This window comes from Symphalangus syndactylus, chromosome 7 (genome assembly GCF_028878055.3).
Source record: "Symphalangus syndactylus isolate Jambi chromosome 7, NHGRI_mSymSyn1-v2.1_pri, whole genome shotgun sequence".
NCBI lineage: Eukaryota > Metazoa > Chordata > Mammalia > Primates > Hylobatidae > Symphalangus > Symphalangus syndactylus.
Window position 1 is genome coordinate 14632811 of NC_072429.2, and position 17042 is coordinate 14649852.

The window sequence follows — 17042 nt, forward strand, 5'->3', positions numbered from 1 at the left end:
GCTGCTGGGGGAGGCCTCTTCCCAGGGATAAGGTGGCCATCCAGATGGCTCCCTGTGCCTAGAGAAGCAGGGGCTGGACTTACCCATCGGGGATGAAGCTGGCCCACATCCTTGTGCTGTGGATGGCACTGCAGCTTTCTCAAATTTAATTCAGTCCTGGGTGGAGCCGGTGTGCAGACCCTCACCAGGGTGAAGAAGGAAAGCCCTGAGGGGCAGGGCAAGCGGAATCATCACAACCACCCCAGCCATGCATGGAGCCCCGGTGGCTGCCGGGCCCTCTACAGCTCTGACACAGGGTAACCAAGCTCCAGTTTACAGACAGGAAAACTGAGATCGATACAGTGAAGTGGCTGGCGGAGCCGATAGATGGCAGGGCCAGGGGTGGATGTGGAGTAGGAGAACCTCAGTGGGGCCTGGCTCCAGGAGGAGGTAGAAAGCGCTCACACCCAGCCTCATTGTCTACAGGCAGGAGGCTGATCTTTGTCCTGTGGGTATTGGGAGCCCCGAAGGGTTTCAGGCAGGGACTGGGTATTGGTGTGGAGGTGACAGAATCAGATCTGAGTTTTTGAGCCATCACTCTGGGTGTTGACTAGAAGGTAGATTGGAGTTGCTTCCACCAACTGCCATAGCTGAGGTTAAAAACCAGTGGCTGGCAAGACCCAAAGGAATACTTATAGTATAAATCCATTCATACTGTGTTTATAAGCAGGCACAGCTCACCTGTAGCACTTAGAGACCGTAGGACAGTGACTATGTCAAGAGGTGGGAGAGCATTGTCACTGAGAAGGTCGGGGCGGCAGGGGATGGCCCTCTGGGGCAAAGCAATGTCCCCTCCTGACCCGGAAAGTGGCTACATGGATACTCACTCTATTCACCAAGTTGGATGTTTATGTTTTATACACAGGAAGGATGTTCTGTTTCATCTTAGCATAGCAACATTTCCAGTACTTTCCACCCAACAAAGACTCTAAAAAACAAAAATGAAGCTGAAAACTTAGTGGCCACAAGGGCTGAATCCAGTCCCCAGACAGGCTTGGCTTGGCCTTTATATGATTTTTAAAAAAAATATGTGTTAGTTGCCACCTAAAAATTAAGAGATGTCCATTAAAAACCTAGATTTCAAACTTGTCTTAAAAAATCGGAAGGTTTGGGCTGGGCACGGTGGCTCACACCTGTAATCCCAGCACTTTGGGAGGCCGAGGCAGGCGGATCACAAGGTCAGGAAATCGAGACCATCCTGGCTAAAACGGTGAAACCCCGTCTCTACTAAAAATACAAAAAATTAGCCGGGTGTGGTGGCGGGCGCCTGTAGTCCCATCTACTCGGGAGGCTGAGGCAGGAGAATGGCGTGAACCTGGGAGGCGGAGCTTGCAGTGAGCCGAGATCACGCGACTGCACTCCAGCCTGGGCGACAGAGCAAGACTCCGTCTCAAAAAAAAAAAAAAAAAAAAAAATTGGAAGGTTTGGCCAGGTGCGGTGGCACACACCTCTAATCCCAACACTTTGGGAGGCTGAGGCCGGCAGATCACTTGAGTCCAGGAGTTTGAGACCAGCCTGGGTGACATACCGAAACCCTGTCCCTACTGAAAAATGCAAAAATTAGCTGGGTGTCGTGGCATGCACCTGTAGTCCCAGCTACTCGGAAGGCTTCTTGGGAGGCTGAGGTGGGAGGACCACTCCCAGGTGGGAGCCTAGGAGGTGGAGGTTGCATTGAGCCAAGATGGCACCACTGCACTCCAGCCTGGGTGACAGAGCAAGACCCTGTCTCAAAAAAAAAATAAATAAAATAAAAAATTAAAATTAAAAAACTGGGAAGGTTTGGCCACAGGGGAGCCATTTTCCCACGTTGTCACAATTGGCTGGAATGGAGAGGCCACTGACTCCACCTTATGGGTCATGAGCTGGCCAGCTGGCCACAGCTGCCTCCTAGGAGGAATAACAGCTGTTACATTCAGCTAAGATTAGAGGTAGTGAGGAGACTGCTATGCCTCACAATAAGTAGTAATTTTATTATGGTTAGGTGATAGGGAGTGGTGAAGACTGGCTAGGGAGATATCTGCTCTCCTTTCTTGGCCCTGGCCCATTTCATCTTGAGGGTGTCTGACTTTCTCCACTGCATCTCTGACTCTTGCCTTGAACATACAGCAGCATGGCCTTGACTATCTTTTTTTTTTTTCTAGACCCTGGAGAACCATACTCAGAACTCCTCTGAGGTGAGTCCGCCAAGCCTCAACGCTAACAAGCCTCTCCAGGAGTCACCTTCCACCCCGCTGGCACCCAGCCAGTCTCAGGACAGTGTGAATGAGCCCTGCAGCCAGCCCTCTGGGGACGGATCCCTCCAAACCACCAGTCCCCCAGTCGTGGCCCCTGGAAATGAGAACTGCGTGGCAGTGCCTGTGCCCCTGCGGAAGTCTCGACCCGTGTCAATGGATGCCAGAATCCAGGTAGCCCAGGAGAAGCAAGTCGCTGAGCAGGGTGGGGACCTCAGCCCAGCATCCAACAGATCTCAAAAGGCCAGCCAGAGCCGGCCCAACAGCAGCGCCCTGGAGACCTTGGGTGGGGAGAAGCTGGCCAATGGCAGCCTGGAGCCACCTGCCCAGGCAGCTCCAGGCCCTTCCAAGAGGGACTCGGACTGCAGCAGCCTCTGCACCTCTGAGAGCATGGACTACGGTACCAATCTCTCCGCTGACCTGTCGCTGAACAAAGAGATGGGCTCTCTGTCCATCAAGGTAACACCGCCTCTCCCACCACGGGCTTGCAGCAAGACCGTTGCAGGCTCCATTTTGGTTTCAAAAGCATTTAGGGGCTTCCTTGCATTTTAAACGGTTCATTAGGGAGTTTTGGGTTTGACTCATAGTTTAATCTCCAAAATATCTGGGTTCAGTGTGGGATTTAGGAACGTAAAGCAGTTGATTTGGGTTTAAATTTCAAAGCTTGGTAAAAGGCCCTGGTAAAATTTGGGAGAGAGAACTCTTAGGCCTTAGCTACAAGTGAAGTTCTGTCATCCGGAGGTCAGCCACGAGACCCAGCTGATAACTGGTAAATCCAACTAAAGCAACAGCTCAAAGCCGTCTTCCCTGCCCCCGGGGCCTTTCTGGAGGTGGGCAGTGTCGTGAATGACAATAGCCACCACCGCACTGGAGGCCTGGGCTTGAGGCGAACCCTGTACTCGCGGTTTAAAAAGGACAGACAGGCTCCTTCATCCTCGTTTTACAGGTAATCAGATGGAGGCTCAGAGGAGTGAGGAGGCAGCCCAGGGCCAGGTAGGAGTGGGAAGATGGACAGACCCCAGGCTCCAAACTCTCAACTTTCCCAGTGGGAGCGATGGCCACCTTCTTAGGCAGCTGGAAGGCGCTGACTCCTTTCCTGGCCTCCCCGATAAATCCCAGGGTGTTACTAAACTCACCATGGGTCACCTGACCCTCTACCCAAAGCTCATTTTAGAGGAAGTACTGCATGATTTTGTTTTTCCTTCCCAAATGTACTTGGTGAAAAACATGCAGTAGAGACTCGAACATATTTGCTTAAGCAAAGAGGAGTGACAGGAGCCGCAACGGCCAATCAGCTTTAGGCAGGGAAGGGAAGCACAGTTCCAACAGGCCACCGTGACAAGCATGCACAGCAGCTGTTACCTGTGAGCAGCGTCTTCCTCAGGACGGGCATCCTGCCACTTCTCTTCCTGAAGACACTAAGTGAAAAAAAGGTGTTTTTATTTGTTTTTTTAATGAGACAGACCCACCTAGAGCAGGGCTCGCCTGCTCTTCTCAAGGCTGTGGAGAATGTTTCTGGTTGACTGCATTGTGTCAGGGACCTCAGGCTGTTGGGATGAGAGTCCCCCACTGCACCAGCACCCCCTGGCGTGACTAGGAGCCTGTTCCTTCAGGGATGGAGGCCCCCTGGCCAGGAGCAGTTCTCGGCAGAGGGCTGTGGCTGTGGGTGTCATTTCTTCCCCTCTGCTCTCGCTCCTGCCAGCCTCTACTTCTCACTGCTGGTCTGACCCATCCTGACTGGGTCCTGGCACATGTGAGCTGGTCACCGTAGAGAGATGAGAGTCAGGCATGCTGGGTCCATGCTGATGCTGTCCAGAGCCCCTGGGCGAGGTGCCATGGGCAGGAGACGGGGGCCCAGACCTCAGGGAGCAAAAACAGTCTGCCCCTCTGGACTCAGCAGGAGTAGAGCTCAGCATAGATTTCAAGGGGTCAAGAGACCTGCCACGCTGGCTCCTCACTCCTCTTTCAGGGGTTGGGAGGCCCTGCGTTAGGAAGGCAGGGCCGGGCTACACCAAAAAGAGTCTTTGGGCCGGGCACCGTGGCTCACGCCTGTAATCCCAGCACTTTGGGAGGCCGAGGAGGGTGGATCATGAGGTCAGGAGTTTGAGACCAGCCTTACCAACATGGTGAAACCCTGTCTCTACTAAAAAAAAATTAAAAAATTAGCTGGGCGTGGTGGCGCGTGCCTGTAATCCCAGCCACTCAGGAGGCTAAGGCAGGAGAATCACTTGAACCCGGGAGGTGGAGGTTGCAGTGAGCTGAGATTGCGCCACTGCACTCCAGCCCGGGCGACAGAGTGAGACTCCATCTCAAAAAATAAAAATAAAATAAAGAGCCTTTGAAACCAGCCAAGAGGCAGAGGCAGTGGGCAGAGCAGGAGGGTTATGGGGACACCTTCAGAATCAGAGCTGAGAACTTCCAGAGGGTAGCACGTATTATGACACACTGACACCTCCAGGATTCCAGGTGGCACCTGCACAATCACTTGTGGCGTGTGCAATTACTCACAGGAAAAGATGATGATTATGCATAATGTCACGATGACTCCCAGCAGGTGGGGAGTTCAGGCTAGGTCAGCTTTGGCTACCAAACCAGTTATGAAAACAGCCTTTGGTTTTCGGGCTCCTTTGGATTTTGGGACCATGCACGAGGGTTGTGTGTGGTCTGCAGTAATAACTGTCAGAAAGAAATGCCAAGCATGGAACACACGCTGGGAGCGGGCACTGCTCTGTGTGCCCACCATGTGTTCTCTCATTGAATCTTCACAACCACCCCGGGAGGCAAGTAGTGTGACTATCCTCCCTGAACAAGTGAGGAAGCTGAGGCTCAGACAGGACAAGAGGCTGGCCCAGAGACACAGAGCAAGTAAGTGGTGGAGTGAGGGTTAGAACGCAGCTCTTTTTTTTTTTTTTTTTTGAGATGGAGTCTAGCTGTATGGCCCAGGCTGGAGTGCAGTGGCATGATCTCAGCTCACTACAAACTCCACCTCCTGGGTTCAAGTGATTCTCCTGCCTCAGCCTCCCAAGTAGCTGGGATTACAGGTGCCTGCCACCATGCCTGGCGACTTTTTGTATTTTTAGTAGAGACAGGGTTTCACTGTGTTGGCCAGGCTGGTCTCGAACTCCTGACCTCGTGATCCGCCTGCCTCGGCCTCCCAAAGTGCTGGGATTACAGGCGTAAGCGACTGTGCCTGGCAAGAACGCAGCTCTTTCTGACACCATGTCCTGGATGCATGAGAGGTGCTGGCAGCAAGGTAGGGGAGGCCTCAGCACAGTTTCTGAAGGCTGAGATCAGGGAAAGGCAAGGGGATAAGCTCAGAACTCCCGGCTTCTAGGTTAAATTGAGGCAAGAGGGAAGATGGATGGCCACATCTCTCTGGGGGTGGTGCTGAAGCTGTGGGCCCAGCAGAGCTGTGGCCTCACCTGCTGTGACAGCCATGGGTCCTTAGCTGAAATGCTGAGACTTGTCTAATGGTTTTCTCTGGCCAGGACCCGAAACTGCACAAAAAAACCCTCAAGCGGACACGCAAATTTGTGGTGGATGGTGTGGAGGTGAGCATCACCACCTCCAAGATCATCAGCGAAGATGAGAAGAAGGATGAGGAGATGAGATTTCTCAGGCAAGCCTGGGAAGGGCCACCAATGGTGGTAACAGGGTGGGGCTATGGTAAGAGGAGTGGACACTGGTCCTTTTGGTGAGAGGGCTGTCTGTCTACAGCATGAAGTGGGGGAATCAAGGAGACAAAAGGAAACTCATTTTGCCTGCGATCCTGCACTCCCCCATCTACCCAACCATTCATCTATCTATCCACTCATCCATTCATTTATTTACCCATCTATCCACCCACTCACCTATCTACCTATTCATCTATCCACCCATCCGTCTACCTACCCTTCCACCCACTCACCCCTCCACCCATCCACCTATCTACCCAACTCACCTTTCCATCCATCTGTCCAACTGTCCACCCATTCATCTATCCATCCTCTTAATGATCCATCCTTCCATTCATTTATCCACCCATCCATCTACCTACTCAGCTATCTGCCTATCCATCTATCCACCCAGTCATTCACCCAACCATTCACCCATCCATTCATCCATCCATCCATCCATCCACTCATCCACTCATTTATCTACCCACTCATTCACCTTCCATCTATCCACCTAACCATCCATCTGCTCACTCACCATTCCATCCTTCACTCCATCTGCCCAATTATCCATCTGTTTTATCTATCCATCTACCCAATCACCCATCCATCCATTTATCCTTCCATCCATTTATCTACCCGTCCATCTATTTACCTACTCCCTATCTACCTTTCCATCTGTCCACCCAATCATCCACCCAGTCATCCATCCACCCACCCACCCATCTACCCATTCAGCCCTCCACCTATCTACCTAACCATCCATCTATCCATCCATCCATCCATCCATCCATCCATCCATCCATGTATCCACCAACCCACCAGGTTGGAGACAAGGTGGTGATCCAAATAGATAAGGCCATTGCCCTTGTAGAACTTACACCTAATGGGCCAACATACAGTACACAAGATAATCCCTGACTGTGGTACATGCCATGCAAGAGGTAACAGGTGACATGATGGTGAGTGCTTGGAGTGGGGGAGGCTGCTCCAAGGGAAGCCCCTGAGCCAGGCCTAAAGGATGAGGGCAGGAGAGCTGGGGGAGCCCAGGGGAAATTGCAATTGCTGAGGCCCTGAGGAATAACTACTCAGCTTGTTTAAGGGACTGGTGGAGGGAGACAGGGAGATCTTGACTGGGATTAGCAGGCCCTGGGCTCAGGCTGGGGCAGTGGCCGGGAAGAGGGAAAAACACGGTCAGATTTGACCTACATTTTGGAGGCAAAACCAGTGAGCTGGCGAAGGATTGGGACAGGGAGGAAGGTGTGAGGCAAAGCTGTTTGCTAGGATCCATCTTTATACTTTTCTGTTGTTCATCCCCCACTTACAGCCCTCCTTCGGGAGACCCTATTTCCACATTTTGTAAACAAATGAAGAAACACTATTTCTGGGCAAGTAAGTCACTTGCCCTGGGTCTTCCAGGTAGGCAGGCGGGGGTAAAGCTGAGATTCTAACTGGGTCTGTCTGTGTGAGAATTCCTTCAGGTTTCACGGGACCATGTGGCTGGCAGGGGCTGGGGGAGCTTAACACTTAGGGAAGCCATGGAGCCACGGAGTCCCCTGGGGGCCAGCCTTTGCAGGGTAAACTCATGATTAGTGTAGAGAAAATTTCTAGAACATTAATCGCATATTTTTATACATGTGAATTTAAACATTTTTAATTAATTAATTAATTTGTATTTATTTTTTGAGATGGAGTCTCGCTCTGTCACTCAGGCTGGAGTGCATTGGTACGATCTCAGTTCAGTGCAACCTCTGCCTCCCGGGTTCAAGCAATTCTCCTGCCTTAGCCTCCTGAGTAGCTGGGACTACAGGTGCCCGCCACCACGCCCGGCTAATTTTTGTATTTTTAGCAGAGACGGGGTTTCACCATATTGGCCAGGCTGGTCTCAAACTCCTGACCTTGTGATCCGCCCGCCTCTGCCTCCCAAAGTGCTGGAATTACAGGTGTGAGCCACTGCGCCTGGCCTAATATTCGTATTTTTTTAAAAGCATAAGCATGCAGCCGGGCACAGCAGCACACACTTGTAATTTCAGCACTTTGGGAGGCTGAAGTGAGAGGATCGCTTGAGCCCAGGAGTTCGAGACCATCTGGGCAACATAGTGTCTCTACAAAAAATTCTAAAATTAGCTGGGCACATGCCTGTAGTCCCAGCTACTCGGGAGGCTGAAGTGGGAGGATCACTTGAGCCTAGGAGGTCAAGGCTACAGTGAGCTGCGTTCATGCCACCACACTCCAGCCTGGGCAACAGAGCAAGACCCTGTTGCTCAAAAATAAATTTAAAAAATAAATTGTAAAAAAAAAAAAAAAGCATAGGCCAGGTGCAGTGGCTCACACCTGTAATCCCAGCACTTTGGGAGGCCTAGGCGAGTGGATCGCCTAAGGTCAGGAGTTCAAGACAAGCCTGGCCAACATGGCAAAACCTGGTCTGTACTAAAACTACAAAAATTAGCCAGCCGTGGTGGCGGGCGTCTGTAATCCCAGCTACTTGGGAGGCTGAGACAGGAGAATCACTTGAACCCAGGAGGCAGAGGTTGCAGTGAGCCGAGATTGTGTCACTACACTCCAGCCTGGGCGACAGAGTGAGATTCTGTCTCAAAAAACATAAAAATAAGAATAAATAAATAAATAAATAAGCCAAAACCAAATAAAAGTAGTTTTAGATGTTCTGGATCACTTCTCCCTCTCTCTAGGAGACAGGGGGAGGAAAAACAGACTTTTCACTAGTGTATCTGCATACACACACACACACACACACACACACACACACACACACACACTGGTGTCATCTGTGTGGGTCGGGAGGCTAGGGCGCAGGTTGCTTTGGCAGATGACACCACCTTCTTCTGTTCTAATGGTCACCTGAGAGGCACCCTGGACTCTGAGCTTCAACCTCAAGAACTGAGTTTCCATCACCTCCCCTCTGGGCAATTGAAGTTCTCAGGGATAAATTCTAGATTGGCCACACCCCATGGAGAAGCAGTGCTCTCTGGCCCTGGCTGTGGGTCCCCACCCTCCTGAGCAGAGCAGCTGTGTGCTACTCAGGGTCAAAAGGTGAGACCTCGAGGAGGTGAAGAGGTGCTCGTCAGGAACCAGGATTTTCTCGTTTGCCTGCCGTGGTCTGGAGGTCTGAGCACCTGTAAACCAGGCCAGGCCGCCAGACCACAGGGGTGTGGAAGGCCCTGATCATCCCCTGCTGGCCCAGGCCCCTGGTCATACCTGACCCCTGGCGTTTTTGGAGAATTGGGTCACACCTAGGCTTTTGAAGCATGTGGCTTAGCATTTATCACATTCTCAGACTGACGAGGCTTCCGGGCAGAGTTCCTCCTGTCTTTCCCTAAAACCGCTTCTGCCGTTCCCTTGCTCTTGAGCCTCAGCCTTCTCTTTGCTTGCCTTTCCTTCTGAGAGCACAGGTGGGCCAGGGAGTGCCGGAGCTGGCTGCCTGCCTTCTTTCTGTACTCCTTTTTATGCTTTTTGTCAGTTCTTCTCTAAACCTTAGTTTCTCTTGAGTCAGGATTTCCATTTCCTCTTTAACACTCTCAAAAACTGTCTTCTCTCTTCTCGCTTTCCAGAAAAGCAGAGGCTCAGTCTTCCCTCTGTGGCTGTAGAAAGCGCCTCTGGCTTTTCCCAGAGGCAGGCAGCCATTGCCTCTTCTTCCTTGGTAGACTTCGAGCAGTTGCCTCTTACAGAGTGCTGGTCATGTGCCACTTGGGCACTTTACCTGTGTCATCTCATTTATCCCTCAAAGGACCCAAGGGGTAAAGATTGTTAGCCTCATTTTGCAGAGGAGGGAATGAGTCCCACAAGGATGAGTGACTCCCCGAGAGGGCACCCAGCTGGAAAGCTGACTGAGCCTAGATTCAGACAGGGGCACTGTGACCCCGGAGAATGTGCTTGGCCTCACTGCAACTGCCCAACCCCTCCTTGTGCTGCTCTTGGGGGGCAGTTCTGTGAGCAGTTATGGCCCCTCTGAGGCATGAGGAAGGCCGCTGGGGTCAGAGCGTGGCCTCATGGGAATCAGCATGGTGCCGCACTGGACTAGCACACAGGCCTCACGGAGCCCCCAGTTCAGTCAGGAGGCCCAGGTTCTTTCTGTAGTAGTTTGATTTTTTTCTTTTTTTCTGATTATATAAATGATACATAGCAATTCTTTCTTTTCTTTTTTTTTTTTTTTGAAACAGAGTCTCACTCTGTCCCCCAGGCTGGAGTGCAGTTGTACAATCTTGGCTCACTGCAACCTCTGCCTCCCAGGTTCAAACCATTCTCCTGCCTCAGCCTCCTGAGTGGCTGGGATTACAGGTGTGCACCACCGCACCTGGCTAATTTCTGTATTTTTAGTAGAGATGGGTTTTCACCATGTTGGCCAGGCTGGTTTAGAACTCCTGACCTCAAATGATCCACCAGCCTCGGCCTCCCAAAGTGCTGGGATTACAGGTGTGAGCCACCGCACCTGGCCTACATATCAATTTTTAATGGATTTGCTCATTAAGAAACATGGTTGGCTGGGTGCAGTGGCTCACACCTGTAATCCCAGCACTTCGGGAGGCCAAGGTGGGCAGATCACAAGGTCAGGAGATAGAGACCATCCTGGCTAACATGGTGAAACCCCGTCTCTACTAAAACTACACAAAAAATTAGCCGGGCGTGGTGGTGGGCACCTGTAGTCCCAGCTACTCGGGAGGCTGAGGTAGCAGAATGGCGTGAACCCAGGAGGCAGAGCTTGCAGTGAGCCGAGATTGCGCCACTGTACTCCAGCCTGGGCGACAGAGCAAGACTCCATCTCAAAAAAAAAGAAACATAGTTAACACTTGGGGCTTATCCCTCCAATATTTTTTCTGTGAGTACACACATGCACACACTGACTATATATATATATAATTAGGGCATGTGGCTTAGGTCAGTTTTTTTTTCTTTTTTTAACACAGGATCTTGCTCTGTTTCTCAGGCTGGAGTGTAAGCAGCATAGTCACAGTTCACTGCAGCCTGGACCTCCTGGGCTCAAGCAATCTTCTGGCCTCAGCCTTTTAAGTAGCTGAGACCACCCACATGCACCACCATGCCTGGCTAATTTTTTGATTTTTTGGCAGAGACGAGGTCTCGCTATGTTGCCCAGGCTGGTCTTGAACTCCTGAGCTCAAGTGATCCTCCCAAATCAGCCTCCCAGAGTGCTGGGATTATAGGCATGGGCCATCACGCATGACCTATGTAAAATTTTTATTATATATTTTTTAGCAGGTAATAAAGGTTGAACATCCCAAATCAAAAAATCCAAAATCCAAAATGCTCCAAAATCTGCAACTTTTTGAGCACTGACATCAAATTCTCACTGGAACATTTCGGACTTCAGATTTTCAGATTAGGGATGCTTGTTCAGTAAGTATAATATTCTAAAACCTAAAAAAATCTGAAACCCAAAACACTTCTGGTTCCAAACTTTTTCAGTAAAGGATACTTGACCTGTATAAGGTCATGGTTCAAAATTTAAAAAAAAAAGAAAGAAGATAAACAGTGAAAAATTTCCTTCCCTCATTTTCCTACCAGAAATCCAGTTCCCTTTCCTGTGTTAGTGTTTTATGGTTTAATCCCTCCAGAGATACTAGAAAAGTAAACAATACATATATGTGTGTACAGAGACATATTGTTGTCCTTTTTTCTCCCAGATAAAGTGGCATAACAGACCTATTCTTTAATGTCTTGCTTTTTATTTACCTAGAGATTATTCCATAGCTGTTCATAAATATTATTATTATTATTACTTTTTTTTTTTTTTTTGAGACAGTCTTGCTCTGTCGCCCAGGATAGAGTGCAGTGGTGCAATCTTGGCTCACTACAAGCTTCGGCTCACTACAAGCTCTGCCTCTCGGGCTCACGCCATTCTCCTTCCTCAGCCTCCCGAGTAGCTGGGACTACAGGCGCCCGCCACCACGCCCGGCTAATTTTTTGTATTTTTAGTAGAGACGGGGTTTCACCGTGTTAGCCAGGATGGTCTCGATCTCCTGACCTTGTGATCCGCCTGCCTCAGCCTTCCAAAGTGCAGGGTTGAGCCACCGTGCCCGGCTTATTTATTTATTTATTTTTTGAGACAGAGTTTTGCTCTTGTTGTTGCCCATGCTGGAGTGCAATGGCACGATCTCAGCTCAGTACAAACTCCGCCTCCTGGGTTTAAGCGATTCTCCTGCCTCAACCTCCCAAGTAGCTGGGATTACAGGCATACACCACCACGCCCAGTTAATTTTGTATTTTTAGTAGAGACGGGGTTCTCCGTGTTGGTCAGGCTGGTCTTGAACTCCTGACCTCAGGTGATCCGCCCTCCTCAGCCTCCCAAAGTGCTGGGATTACAGGTGTGAACCACCATGCCCGGCTGGATTATTATTATTTGTAATAGATGTTTCCTTATGTAATTAAACATTTTCTAAAACTTGGTTTTTTTAAGGTTGTATATAATTCCATCATATCGATATACTTTATTTACATAGACCTATATTGATGGACATTTGCTTCCAATTTTTTACTAGATGACATTGATTTTAAATAACTGAATATTCTTTTTTTTTTTTTTTTTTTTTTTGATGTTGTTGTTGAGACAGAGTTTCGCTCTTGTAGTCCAGGCTGGAGTGCAATGGCGTGATCTTGGCTCACTGCAACCTCTACCTCCCAGGTTCAAGTGATTCTCCTGCCTCAGCCTCCTGAGTAGCTGGGAGTACAGTCACATGCCACCACGTCTGGCTAATTTTTGTATTTTTAGTAGAGATGGGGTTTTGCCATGTTGGCCAGGCTGGTCTCGAACTCCAGACCTCAGGTGATTCTTCTGCTTTGGCCTCCCAAAGTGTTGGGATTGCAGGTGTGAGCCACTGCACCCAGATGAGTATTCTTATTCAGTGGTTTTGTGCATCTGTAAATATTTCTTTAAAATCAGTATCCAGAAGTGAAACTATTATGTCAAAAGAAATAAACTTATTACCAAGTTGTCCTCCAGAAATGTACCAGTTTCTACCATCAGATTTTCTACATCATGAAAACAGTTTCTACATCAAATTTTCTGCATTGTGTTTTCTGCATCATGAAATTGTAGTTTCTTTTTAATTCGTATTTTATATCTATATAAGTGATTCTAAAATTTCTTTTTATCTTTTGCTTCATGTCTGTTCATGTTCTTTGCCACTTTTTTTGGTTAGGATAGTCTTCCTTTTTATTGATTTGTAAGCACTCTTTATTTATTAAGATTATTAAGGTTTTGTCTGTCAATAAATATCAAATGAAGCCTGAGTTCTAGTCACGCCTGTGCCCAAGACTTGTGTGATTTTGCTCCGTGATCCAACCCTCAGTGTTCCAAGTTGCAAATATTGTGATCTCTGAGGCCAGTTTCTTACTGTGAAATATCTGTATCCTTTAACCTTTCAGGCGCCAGGAACTCCGAGAGCTTCGGCTGCTCCAGAAAGAAGAGCATCGGAACCAGACCCAGCTGGGCAACAAGCACGAGCTGCAGCTGGAGCAAATGCATAAACGTTTTGAACAGGAAGTCAACGTGAGTGCGAGGAAAGATGCGACCCTGGAGGGCTTCTTGCCGCCATGGGTTCTCTCAGTGGAAGCTACATAGCGGGAATGATTGGGTAGTGGAGAGTAATTCACAACAATTGCCCAATTCCTGAGGGCTTCCCGATCTTGTTAGGCAGTGACTTGTTAACACAGAATCCCGTGAAGGTCACAGTGATCCTGAGTCCCACAGGAGGATCTCCAGAGGGGAAATAACCTTTATTGAGCACCGTGCAGCAACACATGGTCTGGTCTCCCTTTTGCAGATGAGGAAATGGAGACTCAGGATGAGTAACTTGCCCCAGGTCACACAGCACTGGGGTGGCAGAGCTGGGATTCAAGCTTGGGTCTGATCACAAGCTCTGAGTTCTCCCCATTCCACTTCCCATGTCCCTCCCAGGTATAAAGTGACTTCGCTGAATTTCTCAGAATTTCTACTCCTTTCAGGCCAAGAAGAAGTTCTTTGACACGGAATTAGAGAACCTGGAGCGCCAGCAAAAGCAGCAAGTGGAGAAGATGGAGCAAGACCATGCCGTGCGCCGCCGGGAGGAGGCCAAGCGGATCCGCCTGGAGCAGGATCGGGACTACGCCAGGTTCCAAGAGCAGCTCAAACTGATGAAGAAAGAGGTGAGTATGTGCCGAGTGGGGGCAGGGGCATCTCAGAATATTAGGTGCCTTCTTGGTTGCAAGTGATTGTGGCCCCAACTCAACCTCAGCAGAGGGGTACAGCTGAAGAGCTCGGGAGCAGGTGAGCCTGGGTCTGTGTGCCCAAGCTGCGCCACGAGGAGCTACTTCTCGATCTTCTGAACTCTGCTTTCCTCTGTGTTGCTGTGGCTCAGGGCAGGCCCTCACCACGTGGCCTCAGCCAGCTTCCTTTACATCCTCCCAGCTTAGCAACCCCTGCCGAGAAAGAGCAGGGAAGAAGGAAGGGCTGGTGGCCCAGGGGAATTTGAGATGCTGTTCCCAGAAGGGCGAGTGGGTGCTGGGTAGATAGGCACATACAACATGCCCTCTACGCTCCACCCTCTCTGCCTCCTCCTCCTCCCTGTGTTGGAAGGGGAAGGGGAGGATGGAAGGAGGTGGGTAGTCCTGAGGCACATCTCTCGGGCTGCTCTGGAGAGAGACATCTGGGTGTCAAAGAACAGCCCATGCCTCCCTCTGTGGAGGAAGGAGACAAGCAGGCTGGAAGCCCCCAGGGCAGGAACGCCAGTCCAGGCTGTTCCCAGTCTCCCAACTGGGAGCAGTGGATGAGCAGCCTCTGAGGGTGGTCCTCAGAGGACCTCAGAGCCTGGATTCCAGACTTTACCATGGTGGGCATGACATTCGGGGCATCCCAGAGGCCTTGGGCAGCTGCCTCTAGGAGCCAGGACTCCTGGCCAGCTGAGCAGTTGAGGCAGTCACCTTAGGCACGGATATACCTCAGAGATACTGCGGATTTGGTTCCATACCACCGCAATAAAGTGAATACTGCAATAAAGCCGGTTAATATTCAGTAAACCATGCTGTACTCAGATGTGCTGTCACCTGGGCTTTGTGGCTCCATTTTTAGAGCACAAGCAGAGTAGATTTAGACTGATTTTTTTTTTTTTTTTTTGGAGATGGTGTCTCACTCTGTCACCCAGGCTGGAGTGCAGTGGCGCAATCTCGGCTCACTACAATCTCTGCCTCCCGAGTTCAAGCAATTCTTCTGCCTCAGCCTCCCGAGTAGCTGGGACTACAGGCGCGCACCAGCATGCTTGGCTAATTTTTGTATTTTTGGTAGAGATGGGGTTTTACCATATTGGCCAGGCTGGTCTCAAATTCCTGACCTCATGATCTGCCCGCCTCGGCCTCTCAAAGTACTGAGATTACAGGCATGAGCCACCACGCCTAGCTTAGCATGATTCTTAAGGGCCCTAGGATTTTCAAAATGGTAAATGAGCATTGGCTTCAACTTCAAGTCACCATCAGCATTAACCCCTAACAAGAGAGTCAGCCTGTCCTTTGAAGCTTTGAAGCCAGGCATTGACTTCTCCTCTGCAGTTATGAGAGTCCTACATGGCATTTTCTACCAACAGAAAGCTGTGTCATCTACATTGAAAATCTGTTGTTTAGTGCAGCCACTTTCATCAGTGATCTTAGCCAGGTCTTCAGGATCACTCACCGCAGCTTCTCTATCAGCACTTGCTGCTTCACCTTGGACTTTCACGTTATGGAGATGGCGTCTTTTCTTGAACATCATGAACTAACCTCTGCTAGCTTCCAGCCCTTCTTCTTCAGCTTCCTCACCTCTCTCAGCCTTCACAGAATTGAAGAGAGTTAGGGCCTTGCCCTGGATTGGGCTTTGACGTAAGGGAATGTTGTAGCTGGTTTGATCTTCTACCCAGACCACTCAAAGTTTATCTCAGCGTAGGCTGTTTTGCTTTCTCATCATTCGTGTTCATTGGAGTAGCACTTTGATCCTTCAAGAACTTGTCCTTTGCATTCACAGCTTGGCTCAGCGTCTGGTGTCGGAGGCCTAGCTTTGGACCCAGTGAGTTTCCTCCATGCCTTCCTCACTAAGCTTCATCATTTCTAGCTTTCGATTTAAAGTGAGAGTCATGCAACTCCTGCTTTCACGTGAACACTTAGAGGCGATTGTAGGGATGTTAATTGGCCTGATATCAATATCATTGTGTCTCACAGAATAGGGAGGCCTGAGGAGAGGGGAAGAGACAGGGGAAAGGCCAGTCTGTGGAGCAGTCAGATCACATTCAGCATTTATTGATTAGGTTTGCTGTCTTAGATGGGCTTATGGCACCCTGTAACAATTACAGGAGTAACATCAGAGCTCACTCATCACAGATCATCATAATAGAGATAATAATAATGAAAAAATGTGAAATATTGCGAGAATTACCAAAATGTGAACAGACAGGAAGTGAGCACATGCTTTTGGGAAAATGACGCTGATAGACTTGCTCGACACAGAGTTGCCACAAACCTTCAATTTGTCAAAGTGACAGTATCTGCAAAGTGTAATGAAGTGAAGCATGAAAACATGAGGTATACCTGCACATTTCAGAGGACCCAAAAACACAGTCATCAAGATAAAAAAAATTTTAATGCAGCCGGGCGCCGTGGCTCACTCTTGTAATCCCAGTACTTTGGGAGGCCCAGGCAGGCGGATCACTTGAGGTCTGGAGTTCGAAACCAGCCTGGCCAACATGGTGAAACCCCATCTCTACTAAAAATATAAAAATATTAGTCAGGCGTGGTCGCAGGTTAATCCCAGCTACTTGGGAGGCTGAGCAGGAGAATTGCTCGAACCCAGGAGGTGGAGGTTGCAGTGAGCCAAGATCACGCCATTGCAATCCAGCCTGGAAAACTCCATCTCAATATATATATATATATATATATTCTGTTAATTTCCAGAGAAGCCAGACAAATAATCTGCGCCCTGTCACATGTACACACCGTGTGTGTGTGTGTGTGTGTGTGTGTGGACTTATAAGAGTGGAAGAGAGAGGAGGCGACAGAGGAAGTTGCCTAGTTTAGGAGGGGATGGGGGGAAGCTGCAGATCTCCTCACCCTTTCCCAGAACTTGCCCTTAACAAAGTTGGACTTCCTC

General features: G+C 49.5%; 1 protein-coding gene across 1 annotated transcript in view; it reads left to right on the plus strand.

Moving 5' to 3' along the window:
* Positions 1 to 17042, plus strand: part of STK10 (serine/threonine kinase 10) — a 137658-nt gene that overhangs the window by 85496 nt on the left and 35120 nt on the right. Inside the window, exons 9-12 of the mRNA XM_055285244.2 lie at positions 2181 to 2729; positions 5759 to 5889; positions 13322 to 13445; positions 13901 to 14080. Of these exons, the coding sequence (XP_055141219.1) occupies positions 2181 to 2729; positions 5759 to 5889; positions 13322 to 13445; positions 13901 to 14080 (984 nt within the window). The remainder of the gene's footprint in view (positions 1 to 2180; positions 2730 to 5758; positions 5890 to 13321; positions 13446 to 13900; positions 14081 to 17042) is intronic.